The 26,323-nt window shown below is 38.5% G+C and overlaps 3 protein-coding genes and 1 non-coding gene across 4 annotated transcripts in view; 2 read left to right on the top strand and 2 right to left on the bottom strand.

Moving 5' to 3' along the window:
* Positions 1 to 1,622: 1,622 nt before the first annotated feature.
* Positions 1,623 to 4,244, top strand: LOC148573324 (uncharacterized). Its single transcript, XM_088505734.1, has 8 exons — positions 1,623 to 1,634; positions 1,720 to 1,987; positions 2,115 to 2,467; positions 2,550 to 2,669; positions 2,912 to 3,016; positions 3,140 to 3,343; positions 3,557 to 3,849; positions 3,959 to 4,244. The coding sequence occupies exons 1-8, from the start codon at positions 1,623 to 1,625 to the stop codon at positions 4,242 to 4,244; spliced, it is 1,641 nt and encodes a 546-aa protein (XP_088361860.1).
* A 210-nt stretch (positions 4,245 to 4,454) lies between these two features.
* On the top strand, positions 4,455 to 5,464 carry LOC148573323 (uncharacterized). The gene is made up of 4 exons (XM_088504491.1): positions 4,455 to 4,529; positions 4,603 to 4,734; positions 5,062 to 5,165; positions 5,434 to 5,464. The coding sequence occupies exons 1-4, from the start codon at positions 4,455 to 4,457 to the stop codon at positions 5,462 to 5,464; spliced, it is 342 nt and encodes a 113-aa protein (XP_088360617.1).
* Positions 5,465 to 6,752: 1,288 nt separating this feature from the next.
* The window catches only part of LOC107627030 (protein FAR1-RELATED SEQUENCE 6-like), a 34,309-nt gene continuing 14,738 nt past the window's right edge, over positions 6,753 to 26,323 (bottom strand). The window contains exons 4-12 of the mRNA XM_088505733.1: positions 9,530 to 9,589; positions 8,992 to 9,424; positions 8,679 to 8,862; positions 8,240 to 8,590; positions 8,135 to 8,147; positions 7,878 to 7,937; positions 7,455 to 7,797; positions 7,073 to 7,251; positions 6,753 to 6,866 (exon numbers count right to left, since the gene is read on the bottom strand). Of these exons, the coding sequence (XP_088361859.1) occupies positions 6,753 to 6,866; positions 7,073 to 7,251; positions 7,455 to 7,797; positions 7,878 to 7,937; positions 8,135 to 8,147; positions 8,240 to 8,590; positions 8,679 to 8,862; positions 8,992 to 9,424; positions 9,530 to 9,589 (1,737 nt within the window). The remainder of the gene's footprint in view (positions 6,867 to 7,072; positions 7,252 to 7,454; positions 7,798 to 7,877; positions 7,938 to 8,134; positions 8,148 to 8,239; positions 8,591 to 8,678; positions 8,863 to 8,991; positions 9,425 to 9,529; positions 9,590 to 26,323) is intronic.
* On the bottom strand, positions 19,456 to 19,563 carry LOC148573322 (small nucleolar RNA R71). The gene has a single exon (XR_015906901.1). It is a non-coding gene; the product is annotated as a small nucleolar RNA R71 (small nucleolar RNA).

Here is a 26,323-nt window from a genome sequence, read left to right as displayed (position 1 = left end):
TCAAGCTTCCTTTATTGATTTTGTTGCTTCCTTGCCTAGCCTCTTCTTCCCTGAAATCATCCAAACAATTGCATCAAAGTCTTGCAAAATTTCATGAGAAATCTTCCATTCATGGCAATTCAAGTAATATAACTAAAAACTCATGGAATTTGCATCAAAATCTTCATGTTGAATGATTTAAGACAAGCATGACTATTTGGCCCAAATGATTACTTAAGGCTCAAGAAAATGCATAAAACAACTAAAAATAAAAGAAAAAGGCTAGTGAAACTAGCCTAAGATGCCTTGGCATCAGTATCTCTATCCTAGTTTATATTTTAATTATCAATTCTCTATAACCATCTGAATCCACCTGACTGAGATTTACAAGGTGACCATAGCTTGCTTCAAGCCGACAATCTCTGTGGGATCGACCCTTACTCACGTAAGGTTTATTACTTGGACGACCCAGTGCACTTGCTGGTTAGTTGTGCAAAGTTGTGACAAAGTGTGATTCACATTTGAGAGCACCAAGTCTTTGGCGCCATTGTTGATGATCACAATTTCGTGCACCATCTACTAATTTTCTGTTAAAAGTACACCAACTTAACCTCAGAGGCGTGTTGTTCATCTTATCAATATTCTCTAATTTTGTTTTTTTTTTCGATTTAATTTGCTTAATGTGACTTTTTCATAGTAGCTTAATGTGTTTTGTGGTACATTTTATTGTGAAACACATAGAAACAAATTCAGTTGAGAATGAGTATATATGTTGAACAATGCATTGAGATCTATGTGTTTTTTATTAGATATTTGGTTCCTTCTTTTATTCCTCGAGCGACAACTAAAGTGGTAAAAATTTATTATATGATTGGTGTGGCATGTATTAACATTTTGCGTTTATAGAAATGTTTAAATGAGCTTTTTATTAGCAAATTGAATTTGTATTTTTTGGGTCTACATTTTTTTTTTGGAGTACACCTTTTTCTCAGATGTGTCTTGCAAATTTTAGCAACATTCACTGATATTTTTTTTTTCTCAGTTTAATTTGCTTAATGTGTGTATTGTTCATAGTAATGTGTCTTTTGGTGAATTTTCTTGTGATACATGGAGAAACAAATTCAGTTGAGAATGAGTGTATATTTTAAGCATACTTAGTCTTTTTGTATTGTGCAGAAAAAAATTTTTCCCTACTGAAATTGGGCATGTGATTATACAAATAGGTTAAATAATTGCTGTAATTTTTTTTAGTTACAAAATCCGTTGCGATCAACATGTGTTTCTGTACATATTTGGTTCCCTCATGATTCACTGAGCGACAAGAGCAATGGTGCACAATGATTTTACAATGGTTGTGGCTTCTTTTAACATTTAGCTGATTTTTTGACATATTTCTAGGAGCTTTTGTTAGCAAATTGAAATTATAATTGGTGTGTATAATAATTTGCCTTTGAGAGTGTTCGTTCTTTACATCAGATGTGTCTTGTTCATAAGATTAGTGTACGATGGTTATAAATAGGTTAAATAAATGCTTTTCTCATTATAAATTTTTGTAATTTTAGATTAGTTGACTTTGGATAACACAAGTGAAGTTTCTACTTGGAATCAATTTCTGCTATTTATGAAGAGACCAACTTATATACATGGGAAAGCCGGTAAAACCTCATCCACAATGTTGTGCTCTTGTTATAGTTCCTATTCAGTTGTTTCCTTCTGACAGTCCCGTGGTATGTTTTACAGAAATTACTAGAGACAAGATGCTCACCATATTACATAGCGGACTTGTTCAAAGAACTGGAAACCAATCAGGATCAAGCAAAGCTTGATGAGATAGAAGAAATTGGTTTTGGTTTCCTGAAGCTTGTTCCGAAGTGGCAAGTGAGGCAAGGCATAATGGTGATGTTGGCCAAAGCCTATGACACTGAAACGAGCACCCTCAAGCTAGAAAATGGGAACATCCGCATTATGCTGGAGCTCTTCCAGCGTCTTTTTGGTATCCCGCCCGGGGGTGAGTATACCTTTACCTATTACACACCACTGAATTGGTTAGTTTTGTTTCGGTCTTCATGTTCATTGCTATTATCTATGTATGACACTGCTCAACTTGCCCTATTTTATACATATCCATGTTGCAGTTGACGACTTCCCACCGTTCGACAAAAGCAATGCTGCTCATGTGTTAATTAAAACAAGGTATCACCGATTGAAAACTGTGCAGCTGAGGCATTTTGTCAGGCATTGTCCGATAGATACCGAAGATGACAGGATGGAGTTCAGGAGACACTTCATTCTACTGGTGCTGAAGATGTTTTTGTGCCCGACCGTGCAACATGTAATCTCCCCGTGGCACATCGACACAGTCCTTAATGTATCTGATCCGGCGAGATATCGTTGGCCATTGCATATTTTTAATTCTCTAGAACAGGAAATTAGGAAGTACCAACATAAGAAGAATAAATCCTGTGAGGGCTGCATGCTTGGGTTGCTGGTAATGTTGTTAATTTAAAATTCAATGTAATGTGACTAAGATGTGCATCCCTGAAACTAACTTCTTTATACAATATCTCCAGGTGTTGTACTTTCAGAAGCTAAAGCACGGTGAACTCGAAGGTTGTCAAGAACTTGAGCCGTGGCTTTCTGCATGGACTGCCAAGGAGCTTAGCGCTATGGCAGAAACTATTCAACCGGAGGTAATCAATTTATTGGTTATGTTTTAAAATAGTCAATTTTTAATTTGAAGCTTGTTTTATGATGCAATTCACTGCAAATGGATTTTTTGAATGCATGAATATCATGGCTTTGCATTTTATTATTAAGTAATGGAAGATGTCGCTAACGGGTGTGTCATTTATTATGTCCGTATTTTCGTGTTATCAAACATGATGCTGCTTTAGCTGTATGTGTCTTCTGACTAGTTAATGGCAAACAATAGGATTGTAGTGAACCTGGCTGGAATGAAGATAGGGGCGAGGAGGGTGCCATTATAGACAACACAAGTGACCCAAGCCCTAAACGAGAAGACGTGGACCATAGAAAAGTGAGTTAGGATTAACATTTACTAAGTATTTCTTTTTCGTGGTTAAACGTAGATCGAGTAAACTGTTAAGCCTATGTTTTAACTGTCATTTACGTTGAAGTTATGTTGTTGATGTGATTTCAGGAATCTTCTCGCCGGGATGGAGTTAGAGAGGTTTTGAAGCACCCGGATACACATGCAGTTGCGTCGGACGGTGATGACGATGACGACGAGCCAATTGCAAAGAGATTGCGTCGGAGATCTGAATCAGGGATGACACCTCAATCATGTATGAGGGCTGAGGATGCAGGCACGACTAATAAGACAAAGGAAAAAGAGAACCCTAAAGTGAGCAAGATGTTCCTTGTTAGAATTTGTTAGTTGCAGCTATGCAGTTTGGAACATGAGTAAGGGTTAAAGTTATGGTTAAACAGGTTACTTGTTGTGCCATTATTTAATAAACCTAAGTGAAATGCTCTGTCAGTTAGCATTGGGTTCTTTGTGTACTGTGAAAGCACTTTGAGGTGTTTGTGAACCACTTGTTTGATATTGTGGTTTCAGGGATCCACCATGAATGAGGGAGTTAGCAGCGCATCATTGCGCACAACCCATCATTCAGGGACTTTGGAAGCGGATGACGACGATGACCAGCCCATCGGCATCAGACTCCGCATCAAAACTCTTCAAATGAAAACACCTCAGCGTGGTAGGGTAGAAGGGAAAATCATCACAAGCATGCATTCAGAATCAACTAATCAACCAACTGAGACAGTTGCTCTTGAACCAAAAATACCATCAACAGAATTGGTTGAGTTTCCAGGGGTTGAGGAATATTCTACTGAATTTTTTGACAGGCAAGTTATTACTACATAACATTGTTTCTGGTAGTAGTATACAATTTTTTTAGCCTCCCAAACAATTTCTGAATGGTTGACCACCGCAATTTTTTTTAAATCCAAACAGGCATCCTGACATCTTATCTCAGCGGAATCTGGAGAGCGAAATTATATGGGCAAATATAGAAAAAGGCGTTTATGCCTCGAGACCCATTAGCATAGACCCGATCCAAGCAATCATTCCTAGAGGTTCCTCCTACCGCACTCTAAGTCCACATCGCCCCTCTTTCTCTCTTGGGATGACACAACTCTTAAATCACCCTCACATTCTCCTCTCCGACCTATTCATCTATTACTTCGGGATCGAAAAATCACCGAGCGGGAAGAACAACGAATCAGAGGATGGGTTATGAACACTTCTCTTGATGGCCACCAAACTTTGGCGTCATATGAGGGTAGACCACACCTAGTGCTATCAAGGGAGGACGTGTGCACACTGAGATCACGTGCATGGCTCAATAACAGTGTATGTAACGAAAAATCATGTTTCTCCAATTTGTTTGTTGCTTACGCGTTGTTGACATTGATGATTCTACAAGTTGGTTATGTAGGTTGTACAATGGATGTGTTGCTCATTCAATGATTTAGGTCTCAAAAGATTCACACGTGACTTTTATTGCGTGTGTCCGGGGATTCTGGTAAGGAAATATCCATATTAATAATTTATTTACAGTACAGTTTATGAATTTTTGATAATTTGTACTTGTACAGGAAATGGTATTGGTCCCAAAGAATCTGCAAAACTATCATGATGGACCGAATCCAATGTATGTCGGATTGGGTCAACACTTTGGTGCTGATACTAGATATTTCGACAAGGAAATCGCTTCAAATAGAAATTGGGTACGTATGTTTGCAGTGTAATAACTTACTATAATCATAGCACCATCACAAAAGATATTTATTTTTCTTTGTAAATGCAAGTAATATACCTAGTTACAATGGTTGGTTGTGCAGTGGTTTTTCCCTGTATGTATCACCTGTCACTGGTGGGTGTATACATTTGATGTCTCCGGAAAAAGGCTGTTCGTACTGGATAGCATGCACAGTAAACCTGATACAACACGGAGCAGGCTAGATTCATATGTGGTACCTAAATAGTCATCCCTATTAAGCTCTATTTAACCGTTCTTGTTGTATTCCTTTTAAGTTTAGTTGTTTGTATCTTAGGCGAGGATCATTGAAGACATTGCACAGGTGGCTATCCCAACTTATAGGCCCATACAAAAAGGGCTGCTTTGCACTTATGCCTCTGTGCCAATACAAGCAAATAGGTGATTCTTCCCTCCAAAATCTCGCAATGTATTAATTGTTTAGTTACATTGAGTTGTTCCACTAATAAAATTGCATTTTTTCTGTTCGCTTAGATTTGACTGTGGTGTGTATGCAATAAAATACATGGAGTACTGGAACGAAGGCAGGAAACTAGATGACTGGCAATATGTGAGCTCCCTAACCTATATACCTTATTACCATATTTTTCATACACAGGTCAATGTCTGTACCGACAAGCAGTTCTTTAATATTGATTTTTATATGTAGGACATCATCAACTTATACAGGTTGGAAATAATATTGGACATCATCCTATCTCACAAGAATATATCCATTGGAGCTGCCTTGAATGCCCTTGACAGCCGTGCTCGACCTCCTGTGCACCGCAACCAACCAAGGAACAAACGTATGGATGTTAGGACTCCATTCACAGCTCCTGATACAAAGAGCATACTTCGGCGGGCTGGAGAAAAGCCAAAGAAAAATTCCACCAGAAGGAGCTAAAATATGGGAATATGTAGGCTCCATATTAGGTCCTTGTTTACATGTGGAGGGAATATCCTCACATCCTATGCTATATTTTGTTGGGACTAGACAAATTACTTTTCCTACACAACGTGACTATTTCTTTTGGATTGTTAGGTTGTTTATGGGTAGTTGCACTTTAGACCTTGACAAACTTTGTTGGTTAATTCAACGATAATGCATGTATTGTTCATATAAATTGTCTTTTGCACCTTGGTTTGAGATAATTTTGTGCACAGGTTTGACAAGTTATGCATTTTTTAAGTATAATTGTTGCCAATGAATACACTTGTTTAGGTTTCTACATGTCTCTGGATGTCTCTACTTATCTTAGTCATGCATTGTTAGCCATATTTTGCATGCAGGTGACTGAAGACGGAACTGTGTTCTGATGGAGGTGTAACTTTTGCTTTATGTATCTATTTTAGTCGTGTATCGTTAGAGATGGCTTTCCATAGATGTGTCATCAAGTACAAGTGTCTTTTGCCAATGTTTAGGTTTGGATGCTGTTTAAATTCGTATGTGTCTTTTCTGGGGGGTGTTTTCTACTGTGACTTATTGCAGGTGGCTATAAATGGATGTGTCTTTTTCAAGAAGTGTCTTCTAGCAGTGACTTTTTACGAGGTGTCTTCATAGGGATGTGTCTTTTTTCAGGAAGTGTCTTCTAGATGTGAGTTTCTAGGAGATGTCTTCATAGGGATGTGTCTTCTACTAGATGTGTCTTTTGCGAGTGTGTCTTTCGTGTCTTCTGGGAGATGTGTCTTCTACGAGTATGACTTTCTATTAGCTATATTCATATGGATGTGTCTTCCGCGAGATGTGTCTTTCGTGTTTGTTCATCAATAACACATAACCTTCATTGGTACGCAAAATTCAAACTTAACAAACTTGTTAGGGGTTGACAATATTATTCAATGGATATAAACTCAATAAATAATGATATATCGTCGACTTAACAATGTTTATTTATTTAACAACCTGAATAATTTGGCAATGATAAGAGTAAAAAAGTTACTAATAATAAAAGAATATCTCCATACAAATCTATAATCAAAATTCTTCTAAGTAGGCCGAAATGAGTTTAACAACGACAAGAACCCGCCATGTTCCTGTGAATCATTCGTTCTCCCAGCAGAACCCCCCACTATATCTTGATTCACTGCTTGATCAACTTCCTAAAAATAACAAATATGCATAGACAAAAAATGAATAACAATTACAACTTTATCCGTCTGGTCATGTTATCAAGTGGTTCGAAACTAAGGAAAAAGGAAACACATACCAGCGGTGGATTCTTCTTCTTTCTTCACATAGATTTCTTAATTGAGGTGTCGAGTTAAGATCCAAGCCTCTTCATTCTCGGCCGACCCTTTGTTGAAACCTTTGAAGGACCTTGGATGTCAGATTCAACAAGAGCATGGTCGCATTGTGTGACCGTGCTATTTTGTGTAGTTGGAACACGCCTGGACACCAAGTTCGCACGATAATCAAGCAACTTTGACCTTAACTGATCAAAACCCGAATGTAACATGGCCGCTTCTTCTTCGTATGTCACAAAATCTTAGGCAACATTGTAGAAGTGTGAACACAGTCGTCTAAATAAGTTGTGGCTTTCGTCCAATCGCTTCTCGTCATGGCTGCTCTTGATGAAAGTGTGTTTTTCACTGTACATTCTTGCTCCATCGAGGGATAACTTAGCATGATGGTACTGTGTCTACTCCATAATAAAAAAAACACAGCAAGACAGTGGCAACAAATAATACCTCTTGATCCAAACATGTTGCATTCACACCGAACCTTGTGTGTCTTGGGGTCAAACTCGACATTGTACTTCCAAGACCTAGGCTCCCCATATAGTAGGTATTGCTCATTCACGGTCACCAGAAACAAATCATCCTCTTGAGTGACACCACGGACTAAACAATCCCCTCTTTTACTGAATTCATGTTGAACTTCCCTACACTTAGAGGTTGTGTACTCATGCTGGAATTGTCTTTCAATTGTAGAGCTCGATGAACATGGGACAACTCCTTTAGAGTCTGCAGCATCATCCACCAGTTCTTTTTGCTCTTTGTTCCCAAGCACATTGTCATACTCATGCACGAACTGAACCAGTCCACTTTTGCAATGCAGGTAACCACCGAAAAAGGCGTACATACTCTCACTCCGTTGGGTACTTCTCATACCAGTCCAAAATTCACCTTAAAAATATATTGGAACCCACATTTGACGATCGTCGTAAAGGTCTACAAAACCAAAACATACATATCAAAGCAAGAATCATATCATGAATAAATAGCTACATCACAGTACACAACTAAAGACTTAGTGAACCAACTATACATCGACGTTTTAAATAGAGATATTCCATAAAAGTATCCAAATAGGTTACCAATCATCCAATGACAACGGGGGCTGAAATTGAGTAAAGTAAAAACCGAACCAGCATAACATACCTACCATCCAAAAAGAACATAAGAGCATTATAAAGCACAAACCTGATAGCCATTTATTTTTGTCTAGGTTAAACTCATTAATGAATGCACACCAATCCTTCTCAAAAGACTCTTCAGAACGGGCATTCCAAACAGTGCCATGCATTTTAGCATTTATTTCTCTGTATTTAGCATATCCTCCGAGCTTATGTGGTATCTTCTTTATTATGTGCCATATGCACCATCGGTGTCTAGTATTTGGGAAGACATTCTTAATAGCGCCAAACATGGATTTGCACTGGTCCGTGATGATGGCCTGTGGGGGATTTCCCATGCAATTCAACCAGTTTTTAAAGACCCACTCAAAGCTAGGAATTTCCTCATTACCCAACAAAGCACATCCGAGTAGAGTGGACTTGTCGTGATGGTTGACACCAACGAAAGATGCAAACGGAAGTCCATGCCTGCAATAAAGACAGCCAAAAATTACTAAATCACAATATTGTAGGAAAAATGTAAACCCTTATAATGGATACAGAAACACAAACATACTTGTTTCTTCTGTACGTTGTATCAAACGATACCACATCTCCAAAATATTCATACAATGTCCTGCATCTTGCATCTACCCATAGCGGACTCTTAAACTTGTTAGTTTCGTCCACATCAACTGCATAGAAGAAATTCGGGTTTATATCTCTCATTCGCATGAAATAGCTAATCATTTCCTTCACATCTGCGTTTACATCAGTACAGCGCAAATTCCTTGTTATGTAGTTCCTAACATCCTTTTCTGAGTAACCCAACTTTGATGACCCACCAACCTCGTTCACCAGTGCGAGATAAGTCTTGTTAGGTTATATGCCAGCCTCATCATTGTTCTGAATCACACACTTGGCATGCATGGTCAGTTCCATGTACTCACTGTAATGCACTGCTTGCTCGGCAGAACACATGTGAGTGTGCTTCAATTCTAATTTGGACACCAGCCAATTATCATTCTGCCTATCAAGTATCACGTACATCCTTGCTTTGCACCCGGCTGTTGTTATTCTCTTTACTCGCGTTGCTGCATTCACTCGAGACTCCCGATAACCTTCATGACTGTAGTGTATCGATTGGTTAATAGGTACCTTTAATTCCTTTCTGGTCTTGTCAAAGTTTGTATTCCTAATCCTAGTCACAAACCCAACTTTCTTTGCATAATTAGAATAGAACTCTTGTGCCCGCTGCAACGAATCAAATCTCAATCCTACGTATGGGATTTCCCCCATTGGAATTCCAGTGTGATCCGGGAACTGAAAATCCATTCAAAAAAGGTATCATTCAACACAAACCACAGTAATCTAAACAATTTTCAATATGTCACTAATTTTGTGAGAAGAATAAAATATGTTTCACACCTTATTATTGCTTACCGTAGCATCATCCTTTTTTTGAATAGCGTCTTCAGATTCTTTCCCCTAAAATCGATAAAGAGGACATATCACCAAAGAAGATAAACATCGACCATTCGACAGTAATAAAAACTCTTCCAACAATTAGGTAACTTTTGATAATACCTACTAATGGACAACCCAAACTAAACTAGTAGAAAAAATAACTATCGATGATCATAACCATAAAAAAAAAGAAAAAAAAAACTCAAAGCTGGAAACATCATCTCCACATGGTGAACTAAAAAATAATAAAACATAATTCTTGCAACAAAGTGTATCCCTATTAATAACTTAAAATTTAAAACATTAAAAAAAAAGTTGCTGGAAGGCCTAATGATGACTGTGCATCATGTTATATTTTTCTATGCTTTTTCATATAAAAATCAATTCATAATGCTTAATTATGGGAGTGTTTTGGTGATTAAATTGAATATTACTTTGATTGCTTGAGTTAATGAATTTTGTAAGAAATGATAGAAAAAGAAGCAATAAAAGCACTAATATAGGAAGCACACTCCTAAGCTGGCAAAAGAGTTGGAAACAAACTCAAAGAGAAGCAAAGAGGATTTACAACCCTGACCTCTTCATACTCCAAAAAGAATAACTCAAGCTACAAAGTTTCAAATGAGGTGATCTCAGTGCCATTGGAAAGTAAACTTCCAGAGCCTTCCAACCATATATAACACTTTATAGTGGACACTGGATTTGGGGGTACAAATTGCTATTCGTTTAGCTTTACAATTTCAGCGTAAAACAAGTCCCTGCACTTCGCCAAACTGACCTCTTCACCTTCAAAAGAGCATAACTTGGGATAGAGAAGTCCAAATGACATGCTTCTAGCGGCGTTAGAAAGCTGAGATCCAGGTCTTTCGAATGATATATAATGGTCCATAGTGGGCTGATAAACCACTATTTTATAGTTTATCTTGTGTTTAATTGAGTGGTTTCACCAAATCTTCACCCACTTATTCATACTAATTGCATGATTTTACATTTTCCTTCCTAGTATTGTTTTATGGTTGAAAACTTGCTTCCCAAAGATCTTTTATTTATATATTTTAATTCTCCTTTATACCATTCGATGCTGTAATCCATGTGTTAAGTGTTTCAGACTTCATAAGGCAGGAATGGCTTAGAGAATGGAGAGGAAGCTTACAAAAATGGAAGGAACACAAGAAACTAAGGAGATGACCAGCGAGCACTGACGCGCGCGCATGGCTCACACGAACGCGCAGAATAGAGAATATCGCAGCGACACGAACGCGTGCCTGACGCGTACGCGTGGATAGGAGTCTGCACGAATGACGCGAACGCGTGAACGACGCGCTCACGTGACAAGGAAAATCGCTGAATGACGCGAACGCATGAACGACGCGTATGCGTGATCTGCGCGATCTGCATAATTAACAGAAAATGTTGGGGGCGATTTCGGGCCGCGTTTTAACCCAGTTTTTGGCCTAGAAACACAGAATAAAGCCAGGGAATGTGCAGAGACTCAAGATGCATCTGCAAGCATCAACACACGTTAAGATACATTCACATTAGGATAGTTTTTAGGTTTTCTCTACACTCATAGTTAATTAGTTTTATGCTTTTGGATATTGAAGAAGTCATTACCTCCGTTGAAGATATTATTCTAGTTTGTTTACTTTGTCCCTTACTCTTCCATATCCTTATTTACTTTATTTAAAAGTTACAATTGGATTATTTTCATGAATTGTTAGTGCAGAGAATTACTTTTCCTTTTAATTAATTTTAAATCCTTATTTTGTTTAATTTCATTATGTCTTCTTATATTTTTATGAGCGTTATATTCATGTCAATGGAGTAGATTCCATACTTGACATGGGGGTTGATTAAAAGGAGACACCTGAGTTGGAAGGCTTACATGTTGATTAATCTGTACGTTGTTGGCTAGTTCTGTATTTACTAACGCTAGACCTTCCTAAGGGAGAGGACTAGGATTTGCGAATAAGGGTTAGCTTAATCACTTGACTTTTCTTTATTTAGTAAGGGTTAACTAAGTGAAAACAACAACCTTTTTAATACTACACCTAAGAGATCCCAACAAGGATAGAACTTCCAGTTAATCATTCCCCCAGTCAAGGCTTTTTATTTAGAATATCAATAATTATTCTTAGTTTATTTTTATTGCTTCAATTTACAATTATTTGATTGCTCATTATTCAACTCTCAAAACTCTCAGAAAATTCCTAATTAATAAAATAGCATACTTTCTTGCAACTCATTGGGAGACGACCTGGGATTCATACTCCCAGTATTTTTATTATTCTAACATTTTTGTGACACCTTTCTAAATTGGTGAGGCGGATCTTAGCTGGTTAAGAGCTATACGTGCAACGCTGTTCTCTTATTTCAAAACCTCTTAATTGGCCTAGCTTCTACCACGCACCAGTTTTTGGCGCCGTTGCCGGGGAGTTGCAATTGTGTGCAAAATTATTAATTAGTGTACATATTTTTATTTTATTTGCATATTTTATTTTTATTTTATTACCATGAGCTATATGTTTCTTTCATTGAATGATGCGTTCGTTGCCTGATCCGAGCTTAGCCGCGTTTGATCCTGAAATTGAAAGAACTATTTCACGTATTAGGCGAGCTCGACGCAGGTTAGCCTCTGAGGGTGGTGAAGTGATTGTTATCGATTCACCAGTCTCATCTAAGGGCAAATCTGAACTGCCATCTGAAAGCGAAACAAGCTCATTTACTACTAATTCATTTGATTCACGTGCAGATAGAATGGCAGAACCTAGGAGGATTACTCTCCAGGAAGCTGGAGCCCCAGATTTTACAATGCAGCCGTATCAAGTGCATCATCCAACTCTGGCTGCAGATTTTGAATTGAAGACTGCACTAGTCAACTTAATGCCCAAGTTTCATGGCTTACTTGCTCAGGAGCCCATTAAGCACCTCAGGGATTTTCAGACAGCCTGTTCTACTGTTAGGCGTCAGGGTGCGAATGAAACTTCTATTCTATTAATAGCCTTCCCGTTTTCTCTTGAGGGAAAGGCAAGGGAGTGGTACTACTCCCAACCTGAAGCGACTGTTACCAACTGGAATACACTCAGGAGAGAATTTCTAGAAAAATACTTTCCAGCTGAAGTTACAGACAGACTAAGGAAAGAGATCTCCTGCATTGTTCAAGGTGAATCAGAGACTCTTTATGAGTACTAGGAGCGTTTTAAGAATCTTCTAGACGCATGCCCCCACCACATGATTGACAGACTAGTGTTAATCAGCTATTTCACTCAGGGCATGAAGCCTAGGAATAAAACTACACTAGATGGTGCTAGTAATGGTTCTCTAAAGAAGTACAAGACCGCAGATGAAGCATGGCAACTGATCAGGGACTTAGCTGAATCCACCAGGAATCACAGGCACAGGAGCACCCATTCAAAAGTTGTTACAGAAGTTTCCTCTAGCATTGAGACTACTGCTCTTACATAGAGTATATGTGAGATGACCAACCTACTGAAGCAATTACAGTTAAATCAACAACAACAAGCTCAGCCTTCCCCACCGCAGCAAAGCCAACAGTTAGTACCCCAAAGAGTACGCAGAACATGTGCTTACTATAGTCATTATACTGATGAATGCCCGCAGCTCCAACAAGAAGATAACACTGTGGTAGCTACTCATAACTTCTATGACCGCCCAAATCAAGGATACAATCAATAAGGCGGCAACTACAACCAAGGTGGGAACTATAACCAAGGATGGCAAGACAACTCCAACCAAGGTTGGAGGAAAAATTCCAACCATGGCTGGAGGGACAACTATAATAGAGGAGGCAGAGACAACAATGAAAACCAGAGGTGGAATAACAACAACAGACAGCAGAATCAGAACCAACCTTACAGAGCTCCTTACTTAAGACAATCACAAGGACCCCAGCAAAACCAACAACAAGTACCACAAATCACCTATCCCACTTCCTCATCAAACGACGAGATGCTTCATTCTCTTGCACAAGGAAAACAAGACATGCAAACTACACTGAACTCTACTCTAAATGGTCTGAATGCCACTTTACAAGCTCTCACCGCCCGGATAGATTCATTACCTACTTCCACAAACCAACCTTTAAACTCTAGTGGAATTCCTTCTCAACCCTTACCTAACCCCAAGGGTGGCATCAATGCTATCACTTTGAGGTCCAGAACCATACTGCCAGAGAGAAATCAGGAGGAGCCAAGCCTAATAAAACACGCCTCAGCTGAGGATGTGATAGAAGTAGAAGATGCTGAAATGGAAGATGCTGAAGAGGAAGATAAAGTACAAGACAAGGTTGAGGAAGAAGCAGCTCAACAAAAGAATGAAGCACCAATGGATACTGAAGAAGCAAGTGGCGCCATTCCTATCCCATTTCCACACCTTGCAAGGAAGTCCAGAGAGCAGATGAAACTTGATCCCAAAATGGTAGAAATTTTTAAAAAGGTTGATGTTATTCAGCAAGTACCTAAATATGCAAAGTTTCTGAAGGATTTATGCATTCATAAGGATAAAATTAATGAATTAGAAACTATTCCTTTAGGTAGCTCTATATCTGCTTTAATGGGAAGTATACCTGAAAAATGTAGTGATCCAGGTCCATGCATGGTTAACTGTACCATTGGAGGTGTAATATTTTTTGATTGCATGTGTGACTTAAGAGCATGTGTTAGTATAATGCCATTGTCTATATATGATACCTTAAGGCTCCCTCCCTTAAAAAGGTCGGCAGCTTGTTTTGTGCTAGCAGATAAAAGCATTATTACAGTAGTTGGAATTGCTGAAGATGTATTAGTGAGCATTAAGGGGCTCACCTTTCCCATTGACTTCTATATCCTGGAAATGCCCCCTAACGACTCAGGAAGACCATCATCAATCCTGCTTGGAAGACCATTCCTGAAGACTTCAAAGTTCAAGCTGGATGCATTCTTAGGAACTTACTCCTTTGAGATAGATGGCAGAACAGTAAAATTCAGTTTAAATGAAGCTATGAAGCACCCTCCGGAAGATCATTCTATCTTCCAGTGCGACATCATTGATGAAACTGTATCTGAAGTTCACCAAAAAGAGTTAGAAGAAAAGCACATGGAGCAAGGTCCAAGTGTGGGGACACCCTCTGAACATAATAACGACACTGTACCGTTACCACTAGCCCCGGATGATCCAGAACCTAGCCATGAGCAGAAATTAGAATTAAAGCCCCTTCCTCCACACCTCAAGTATGCTTACCTTAAGGATAATCAGAAGTTTCCAGTCATCATTGCAAGAGAACTCACTTCTCAACAAGAAGAACAACTGCTCAGTGTGCTGAGAAAACATAAGAAAGCAATTGGATGGAACTTGGCGGATATAGTAGGCATCAGTCCTCAAGTCTGTGAGCACAGAATATATTTAGAAGAGGAAGCGAAACCCGTCCGTCAACCCCAAAGAAGATTGAATCCAACCATCTTAGAAGTTGTCAAGAAAGAAGTAACCAGGCTACTTGAGGAAGATATCATTTACCCCATCTCAGACATTGAATGGGTTAGTCCAGTACAAGTAGTGCCCAAGAAGTCTGGAGTCACAACAATAAAGAATGAGCATGGAGAACTCCTGACAACTAGAGTGCAGAATTCATGGAGGGTTTGCATTGACTATAGGCGTCTCAACCAAGCTACTCGCAAGGATCATTATCCCTTGCCATTTATTGATCAGATGCTCAATCGCCTGTCAGGTTTTTACAGGACATTCATTAAGGATTTCAGTAAGGTAGCATTACCTTTATCCAGACTACTGCAGAAAGATATTGAATTTGAGTTCAGTGAAGATTGCATGAAAGCGTTTGATAAGCTAAAGATCGCCCTGACTCAAACTCAAATTGTGAGAGGACCAGACTGGAGCCAGCAATTTGAAATTATGTGTGATGCTTCCAACCATGCAGTAGGAGCAGCACTGGCCCAACGCGAAGGTAAGGATCCTTTCGTAATTGCCTATGCATCTAAAACATCAGATGCTACTCAATCTAATTATACTACTACTGAAAAAGAGCTCCTTGATATTGTTTTTGCTCTGGATAAATTCCGAGCCTATTTACTTGGTACTAAAGTAGTAGTGTACTTGATGAGCGGATAATTTATACGCTTTTTGGCATTGTTTTTACATAGTTTTCAGTATGATTTGGTTAGTTTTTAGTATATTTTTATTAGTTTTTAATTAAAATTCAAATTTCTGGACTTTACTATGAGTTTGTGTGTTTTTCTGTGATTTCAGGTAATTTCTAGCTGAAATTGAGGGACCTGAGCAAAAATCATATTCAGAGGTTGAAGAAGGACTGCAGATGCTGTTGGATTCTGACCTCCCTGCACTCAAAGTGGATTTTCTGGAGCTACAGAACTTCAAATGGCGTGCTTTCAATTGCGTTGGAAAGTAGACATCCAGGGCTTTCAAGCAATATATAATAGTCCATACTTTGAATAAGGATTGACGACGTAAACTGGCGTTCAACGCCAGTTCCATGCTACATTCTGGAGTCAAACGCCAGAAACAGGTTGCAAAGTGGAGTTCAACACCAGAAACAGGCTACAAACTGGCGTTCAACTCCAAAAGAAGCCTCTACACGTGTAAAGCTCAATGCTCAGCCCAACCACACACCAAGTGGGCCCCGGAAGTGGATTTCTGCATCATTTACTTATTTCTGTAAACCCTAGTAACTAGTTTAGTATAAATAGGACTTTTTACTATTGTATTTACATCTTTGGATTATCTTTTGATCCTTTGATCACATTTTGGGGGCTGGCCATTTGGCCATGCCTGGACCTTATCACTTATGTATTTTCAACGGTAGAGTTTCTACACACCATAGATTAAGGTTTGGAGCTCTGCTATTCCTCAAGGATTAATGCAAAGTACTACTATTTTTCTATTCAATTCAACTTATTCCGCTTTTAAGATATTCATTCACACTTCAATATGATGGATGTGATGATCGTGACAGTCATCATCATTCTCAACTTATGAATGCGTGCCTGACAACCACCTCCGTTCTACCTTAGATTGAATGGATATCTCTTAGAAATCTAATACAGGAGACCAAGTCCGAGTTATTAGTGTCTTCGTGGTATAAGTTAGAACCCATGGATGGCCATTCCTGAGATCCGAAAAGTCTAAACCTTGTCTGTGGTATTCCGAGTAGGATCTGGGAAGGGATGGCTGTGACGAGCTTCAAACTCGCGAGTGCTGGGCGTAGTGACAGACGCAAAAGGATAGTAAATCCTATTCCAGTATGATCGAGAACCGATAGATGATTAGCCATGCAATCACAGCGCATTGGACCATTTTCACAAGAGGATGGGATGTAGCCATTGACAATGGTGATGCCCTACATAAAGCTTTCCATGGAAAGAAGTAGGATTGATTGGATGAAGACAGCAGGAAAGCAGAGATCAGAGGAACGAAAGCATCTCTATACGCTTATCTGAAATTCTCACCAATGAATTACATAAGTATCTCTATCTTAGTTATATTCTATTTATCTTTTATTCATCACTTTATAAAACTATTTGAATCCGCCTGACTGAGATTTACAAGGTGACCATAGCTTGCTTCAAGCCGACAATCTCCGTGGGATCGACCCTTACTCACGTAAGGTTTATTACTTGGACGACCCAGTGCACTTGCTGGTTAGTTGTACGAAGTTGTGAAACAGATATAAGATCATGAACGTGCGTATTGAGTTTTTAGCACCGTTACCAAGGAATGGAATGATCACGATTTCGCACACCAAGTTTTTGGCGCCGTTGTCGGGGATTGTTCGAATTTGGACAACTGACGGTTCATCTTGTTGCTCAGATTAGGTAATTTTATTTTAATTTTAAGCTTTTTATTTCTTATTTTCGAAAAAAAAAATTTATTTTTCGTTTTTCCCAATTAATTCTCGAAAAAATCCAAAAAAAATATAAAATTATAAAATCAAAAAATATTTTTGTGTTTCTTGTTTGAATCCAGAGTCAATTTTTTTTTAAGTTTGGTGTCTTGCATGTGTTTCTTTTTCTCAAGAATTTTCGAAAATCCATCATATGTTCTTCATGATCTTCAAGTTGTTCCTGGCCAGTCTTCTTGTTTGATCTTCATATTTTCTTGTTTTGTGTCTTTTCTTGTTTTTCATATGCATTTTTAACTTGTTAGTGTCTAATTATTGAAAATTTCTAAGTTTGGTGTCTTGCATGTTTTTCTTTTCTTAAAAATTTTCAAAAATAAGTCTTGATGTTCATCTTAATCTTCAAAGTGTTCTTGGTGTTCATTTTGACATTCATAGTGTTCTTGCATGCATTGTGTGTTTTGATTCATAATTTTCATGTTATGAGTCTTTTTCATATTTTTCTCTTTCATCATTAAAAATTCAAAAATAAAAAAAATATCCTTCCCTTTTTCACTCATAAATTTTCGAAAATTTGAGTTGAATTTTTCAAAACTTTTTAAAATTTAGTTGTTTTTTATGAATCAAATCAAATTTTCAATTTAAAAATCTTATCTTTTCAAAATCTTTTTCAAAAATCAAATCTTTTTCATTTTTTCTTATTTATTTTCGAAAATTATAAAAATATTTTTCAAAAAAAAATCTTTTTCTTAATTCTATCTCATAATTTTCGAAAATATTACTAACAATTAATGTGATTGATTCAAAAATGTAAAGTTTGTTACTTGCCTAATAAGAAATGTTCAATCTTTAAATTTTAAAATCAAATCTTTTTGTTTCTTGTTAGTCAAGTAATCAACTTTAATTTTCAAAATCAAATCTTTTTAAATTTCTTTTTCAAACCTTTTTCAAAATAAGTTTCAATCAATCATATCTTTTTGTTTCAATCATATCCCTTTTTTATTTCAATCATATCTTTTTCAAATTCAATTTCAAAATCTTTTCTAACTTCTTTCCTAACCTCTTATCTTTTTAAAACTGATTTTCAAATCTTTTTCAATCAATCTTATCTTTTTGTTTCAATCATATCTTTTTCAAAACTACCTAACTAATCCTCTCTCTCTTATTTTCGAAAATTCCCTCTCTCCTTTTTCAAAATTTCTTTTTAATTAACTAATTGTTTTAATTTTAATTTAATTTCAACTTTAATTTTTGAAATCTAACTTTCAATTTTAATTTTTATTTTAATTAAATTTCGAAATTCTCTCTATCATCTCCTTCTATTTATTTATTTATCTACTAACACTTCTCTCCCATCCAAAAATTCGAACACCACCTCCCTCTCTATGTTCGAGTTTTTCCTCTTCTCTTCTTTACATTACATTCTTTTCTTCTTCTACTCACACAAAGGAATCTCTATACTGTGACATAGAGGATTCCATATTTTCTTTGTTATTCCCTTCTTTGTCATATGAGCAGGAGCAAGGACAAGAACATTCTTGTTGAAGCAGATCCTGAACCTGAAAGGACTCTGAAAAGGAAACTAAGAGAAGTTAAAATACAACAATCCAGAGACAACCTTACAGGAATTTTCAAACAGAAAGAGGAGATGGCAGCCGAAAATAATAATAATGCAAGGAGGATACTTGGTGACTTTACTACACCTAATTCCAATTTACATGGAAGAAGCATCTCCATTCCTGCCATTGGAGTAAACAATTTTGAGCTGAAACCTCAATTAGTTTCTCTGATGCAGCAGAACTACAAATTTTATGGACTTCCATTTGAAGATCATTTTTAGTTTTTAACTGAATTCTTGCAGATCTATGATACTGTTAAGACCAATGGGGTTGATCCCGAGGTCTACAGGCTTATGCTTTTCCCGTTTGCTGTAAGAGACAGAGCTAGAGTGTGGTTGGACTCTCAACCCAAAGATAGCCTGAACTCTTTCTTAGCCAAGTTCTTTCCTCCTCAAAAGCTTAGTAAGCTTAGAGTAGATGTCCAAACCTTCAGACAGAAAGAAGGTGAATCCCTCTATGAAGCTTGGGAGAGATACAAGCAACTAACCAAAAAGTGTCCTTCTGACATGCTTTCAGAATGGACCATCCTGGATATATTCTATGATGGTCTGTCTGAGTTATCAAAGATGTCACTGGACCATTCTGCAGGTGGATCCATTCACCTAAAGAAAATGCCTGCAGAAGCTCAAGAACTCATTGACATGGTTGCAAATAACCAGTTCATGTACACTTCTGAAAGGAATCCTATGAATAATGGGACGCCTATGAAGAAGGGAGTTCTTGAAATTAATACTCTAAATGCCATATTGGCTCAAAACAAAATATTGACTCAGCAAGTCAATATGATTTCTTAGAGTCTGAATGGAATGCAAGCTGCATCCAACAGTACTCAAGAGGCATCTTCTGAAGAAGAAGCTTATGATCCTGAGAACCCTGCAATAGCAGAGGTGAATTACATGGGTGAACCATATGGAAACACCTATAATCCCTCATGGAAAAATCACCCAAATCTCTCATGGAAGGATCAACAAAAGCCTCAACAAGGCTTTAATAATGGTGGAAGAAATAGGTTTAACAATAGCAAGCCTTTTCCATCATCCACTCAGCAACAGACAGAGAATTCTGAGCAGAAGCCATCCAGCTTAGCAAATATAGTCTCTGCTCTATCTAAGGCCACTTTAAGTTTCATGAATGAAACAAGGTCCTCCATTAGAAATTTGGAGGCACAAGTGGGCCAGCTGAGTAAAAGGGTCACTGAAATCCCTCCTAGTACTCTCCCAAGCAATACAGAAGAAAATCCAAAAGGAGAGTGCAAAGCCATTGAATTGACCATCATGGCCGAACCCACAAGAGAGGAGGAGGACATGAATCCCAGTGAGGAAGACCTCCTGGGACGTCCAGTGATCAATAAGGAGTTTCCCTCTGAGGAACCAAAGGAATCTGAGACTCATCTAGAGACCATAGAGATTCCATTGAACCTCCTTATGCCATTCATGAGCTCTGATGAGTATTCTTCCTCTGAAGAGAATGAAGATGTTACTAAAGAGCAAGTTTCCAAGTACCTTGGTGCAATCATGAAGCTGAATGCCAAATTATTTGGTAATGAGACTTGGGAAGAAGAACCTCCCTTGCTCACCAATGAACTAAGTGATCTGGATCAACTAACATTGCCTCAGAAGAAACAGGATCCTGAAAAGTTCTTAATACCTTGTACCATAGGCACCATGACCTTTGAGAAGGCTCTATGTGACCTTGGGTCAGGGATAAACCTCATGCCCCTCTCTGTAATGGAAAAACTGGAAATCTTTGAGGTACAAGCTTCCAGAATCTCACTAGAGATGGCAGACAACTCAAGAAAGCAGGCTTATAGACTAGTAGAGGACATGTTAGTAAAGGTTGAAGACCTTTACATCCCTGCTGATTTCATAATCCTGAATACTGGGAAGGAGGAGGATGAATCCATCATCCTTGGAAGACCCTTCCTAGCCACAGCAAGAGTTGTGATTGATGTAGACAGAGGAGAATTGATCCTTCAACTAAATGAGGATAACCTTGTGTTTAAAACTCAAGGATCTCCTTCTATAACCATGGAGAGGAAGCATGAAATGCTTCTCTCACTGCAGAGTCAACCAAATCCCCCACAGTCAAACTCTAAGTTTGGTGTTGGGAGGCCTCAGCCAAACTCTAAGTTTGGTGTTGAACTCCCATATCCAAACTCTAAAGTTTGGTGTTGGGAGTCTATAAAATTGACCTGATTACCTGTGTGGCTCCATGAGAGCCCACTGTCAAGCTATTGACATTAAAGAAGCGCTTGTTGGGAGGCAACCCAATGTTATTTAATCATTTTTATTTTATTTTCTCTTTGTTATTTCATGTTTTATTAGGTTGATGATCATGTGGAGTCACAAAAACTACTGAAAAATCAAAAACAGAATAAAAAACAGTATTGAAAACAGAACACCCTGGAGGAAGGGCTTACTGGCGTTTAAACGCCAGTAAGGAGCATCTGGCTGGCGTTTAACGCCAGAACAGAGCATGAAACTGGCGTTAAACGCCAGAAACAAGCAGCAGTCTGGCGTTTAAATGCCAGGATTGCACCCAGAGGAAAGCTGGCATTAAACGCCAGACACAAGTATCAGACTGGCATTCAATGCCAGAAACATGCTGCAGACTGGCGTTGAACGCCCAAAACAAGCATGGAAGTGGCGTTTAACGCCAGAAACATGCTGCAGTCTGGCGTTAAACGCCAGAATTGCATATATAGGGCGTTTTACACGCCTCAAAGGTGAAGGGATGAGAAATCCTCAAACACCTCAGGATCTGTGGACCCCACAGGATTTCCTCAGGATCTATGGACCCCACAGGATCCCCACTTACCTTTCTTCTCTCCTCTTCACACCTTTTCATATTACTCTTCTCCAAATACCCCTCACCAATCAACTCAATCACTCTTTCCCATCACCTCTTCACCACTCACATCCATCATCTCTTCCCCAAAAACCCCACCTACCTTTAAATTCAAAATAATTTTCCTCCCAAACCCAACCCTAAATGGCCGAACCCTAACCCCTCCCCACTCCTATATAAACCGCTCATTCCCTCTTCATTTTCACACAACACAACCCTCTCTTCACCCCTTGGCCGAAACCAACTCTCTCTCCCTCTCCTCCATTTCTCTTCTTCTTCTACTTCTTTCTCTCTTCTTTTGCTCGGGGACGAGCAAAAATTTTAAGTTTAGTGTGGTAAAAAGCATTGCTTTTTGTTTTTCCATAACCATTCATGGCACCAAAGGCCAGAGAAACCTCTAGAAAGAGGAAAGGGAAGGCAATTGCTTCCACCTCTAAGTCATGGGAGATGGAGAGATTCATCTCTAAGGTCCATCAAGACCACTTCTATGAAGTTGTGGCCAAGAAGAAAGTGATCCCTGAGGTTCCTTTCAAACTCAAAAAGAATGAGTATCCGGAGATCCAACTTGAGATCCAAAGAAGAGGTTGGGAAGTCCTCACCAACCCCATTCAACAAGTCGGGATCTTAATGGTTCAAGAGTTCTATGCAAACGCATGGGTCACTAGAAACCATGATCAAAGTGTGAACCCGAACCCAAAGAATTGGCTCACCATGGTTCGGGGGAAATACTTAGATTTCAGTCCGAAAAATGTAAGGTTGGCGTTCAACCTACCAATGATGGAAGAGAACGCACGCCCCTACACTAGAAGAGTTAACTTTGATCAAAGGTTGGACCAAGTCCTCATGGACATATGTGTGGAAGGAGCTCAATGGAAAATTGACTCAAAAGGTAAGTCGGTTCAACTAAGAAGGCTTGACCTCAAACCAGTAGCTAGAGAATGGTTGGAGTTCATTCAACGCTCAATCATTCCTACTAGCAACCGTTCTGAAGTTACTATAGACTGGGCCATCATGATCCATAGCATCATGATTGGGGAGGAAGTGGAAGTTCATGAGATTATACATCAAGAACTCTACAAGGTGGCTGACAAGTCCTCTAATTTGGCAAGGTTAGCCTTTCCTCATCTCATTTGCCACCTCTGCAATTCGGCTGAAATTGACATAGAGGGAGACATCCTCATTGAAGAGGATAAGCCCATCACTAAGAAAAGGATGGAGCAGACAAGAGAGCATGGACCTCAACATGAGCATGAGGAAATTCCTCACCATGAAATCCCTGAGATGCCTCAAGGGATGCACTTTCCTCCACAAAACTATTGGGAACAAATCAACACTTCCCTAGGTAAATTAAGTTCCAACATGGGACAACTAAGGTTGGAGCACCAAGATCATTCCATCATCCTCCATGAAATTAGAGAAGATCAAAGAGCTATGAGGGAGGAACAACAAAGACAAGGAAGAGACATAAAGGAGCTCAAAAGCACCATTGGTTCTTCAAGAAAAGGAAGACGCCACCCTCACTAAGGTGGACTCATTCCTTAATCTCCTTGTCTATTTATTTTTACTGTTTTTCATTTATTATGCTTTATGTTTGTGTCTTCATGATCATTAGTATTTAAATGTTTATGCCTTAAAGTTATGAATGTCCTATGAATCCATCACCTCTCTTGAATGAAAAATGTTTTAATTACAAAAGAACAAGAAGTACATGGTTTCAAATTCATCCTTGAAACTAGTTTAATTATCTTGATGTGGTGACAATACTTTTTGTTTTCTGAATGAATGCTTGAACAGTGCATATGTCTTTTGAAGTTGTTGTTTAAGAATGTTAAATATGTTGGCTCTTGAAAGAATGATGATAAGGAGAAATGTTATTTGATAATGTAAAAAATCATAAAAATGATTCTTGAAGTAAGAAAAAGCAGTGAATACAAAAGCTTGTAGAAAAAAAAATAAAAGACAAAAAAAAATATAGCGAAAGAAAAAAAAAGAGAAAAAGCAAGCAGAAAAAGCCAAAAGCTCTTAAAACCAAAAGGCAAGAGCAAAAAGCCAATAGCCCTTAAAACCAAAAGGCAAGGGTAATAAAAAGGATCCTAAGGCTTTGAGCATCAGTGGATAGGAGGGTCTAAAGGAATAAAATCCTGGCCTAAGCGGCTGAACCAAGTTGTCCCTTACCATGTGCTTGTGGCGTGAAGGTGTCAAGTGAAAACTTGAGACTGAGCGGTTAAAGTCAAGGTCCAAAGCAAAAGAAGAGTGTGCTTAAGAACCCTGGACACCTCTAATTGGGGACTTTAGCAAAGATGAGTCACAATCTGAAAAGGTTCACCCAATTATGTGTCTGTGGCATTTATGTATCCGGTGGTAATACTGGAAAACAAAGTGCTTAGGGCCACGGCCAAGACTCATAAAGTAGCTGTGTTCAAGAATCAACATACTGAACTAGGAGAATCAATAACACTATCTGAACTCTGAGTTCCTATAGATGCCAATCATTCTGAACTTCAATGGATAAAGTGAGATGCCAAAACTATTCAAGAGGCAAAAAGCTACAAGTCCCGCTCATCTGATTGGAACTAAGTTTCATTGATATTTTAGAATTTATAGTATATTCTCTTCTTTTTATCCTATTTTATCTTCAGTTGCTTGGGGACAAGCAACAATTTAAGTTTGGTGTCGTGATTAGCGGATAATTTATACGCTTTTTGGCATTGTTTTTACATAGTTTTCAGTATGATTTGGTTAGTTTTTAGTATATTTTTATTAGTTTTTAATTAAAATTCACATTTCTGAACTTTACTATGAGTTTGTGTATTTTTCTGTGATTTCAGGTAATTTCTGGCTGAAATTGAGGGACCTGAGCAAAAATCAGATTCAGAGGTTGAAGAAGGACTGCAGATGCTGTTGGATTCTGACCTCCCTACACTCAAAGTAGATTTTCTGGAGCTACAGAACTCCAAATGGCGCGCTTTTAATTGCGTTGGAAAGTAGACATCCAGGGATTTCTAGAAATATATAATAGTTCATACTTTGAATAAGGATTGACGATGTAAACTGGCGTTCAACGCTAGTTCCATGCTGCATTTTGGAGTCAAACGCCAGAAACAGGTTGCAAAGTGGAGTTCAACGCCAGAAACAGACTACAAACTGGCGTTCAACTCCAAAAGAAGCCTCTACACATGTAAAGCTCAATGCTCAGCCCAAGCACACACCAAGTGGGCCCCGGAAGTAGATTTCTGCATCATTTACTTATTTCTGTAAATCCTAGTAACTAGTTTAGTATAAATAGGACTTTTTACTATTGTATTTACATCTTTGGATTATCTTTTGATCCTTTGATCACATTTTGGGGGCTGGCCATTCGGCCATGCCTGGACCTTATCACTTATGTATTTTCAACGGTAGAGTTTCTACACACCATAGATTAAGGTGTGGAGCTCTGCTGTTCCTCAAGGATTAATGCAAAGTACTACTATTTATCTATTCAATTCAACTTATTCCGCTTCTAAGATATTCATTCGCACTTCAATATGATGGATGTGATGATCGTGACAGTCATCATCATTCTCAACTTATGAACGCGTGCCTGACAACCACCTCCGTTCTACCTTAGATTGAATGGATATCTCTTGGATATCTAATACAGGGGACCGAGTCCGAGTTATTACTGTCTTTGTGGTATAAGTTAGAACCCATGGATGGCCATTCCTGAGATCCGAAAAGTATAAACCTTGTCTGTGGTATTCCGAGTAGGATCTGGGAAGGGATGGCTGTGACGAGCTTCAAACTCGCGAGTGCCGGGCGTAGTGACAGACGCAAAAGGATAGTAAATCCTATTCCAGTATGATCGAGAACCGACAGATGATTAGCCATGCAGTGACAGCGCATTGGACCATTTTCACAGGAGGATGGGATGTAGCCATTGACAACAGTGATGCCCTACATAAAGCTTGCCATGGAAAGGAGTAGGATTGATTGGATGAAGACAGCAGGAAAGCAGAGATCAGAGGAACGAAAGCATCTCTATACGCTTATCTGAAATTCTCACTGATGAATTACATAAGTATCTCTATCTTAGTTATATTCTATTTATCTTTTATTCATCAATTTATAAAACTATTTGAATCCGCCTGACTGAGATTTACAAGGTGACCATAGCTTGCTTCAAGCCGACAATCTTCGTGGGATCGACCGTTACTCACGTAAAGTTTATTACTTGGACGACCCAGTGCACTTGCTGGTTAGTTGTACGAAGTTGTGAAACAGATATAAGATCATGAACGTGCGTGTTGAGTTTTTAGTGCCGTTATCAAGGAATGGAATGATCACGATTTCGCACACCAGTACTCAGACCATGCAGCTCTAAAATATTTATTAGCTAAAAAAGAGTCCAAACCAAGGTTGATACGTTGGATACTGCCGCTACAA

This window comes from Arachis ipaensis, chromosome B2 (assembly GCF_059453495.1).
Source record: "Arachis ipaensis isolate K30076 ecotype BB chromosome B2, ASM5945349v1, whole genome shotgun sequence".
NCBI classification, from domain to species: domain Eukaryota; kingdom Viridiplantae; phylum Streptophyta; class Magnoliopsida; order Fabales; family Fabaceae; genus Arachis; species Arachis ipaensis.
Note: the sequence above shows the minus strand (reverse complement) of the source record. Positions and strands in the feature narration are given on the sequence as shown.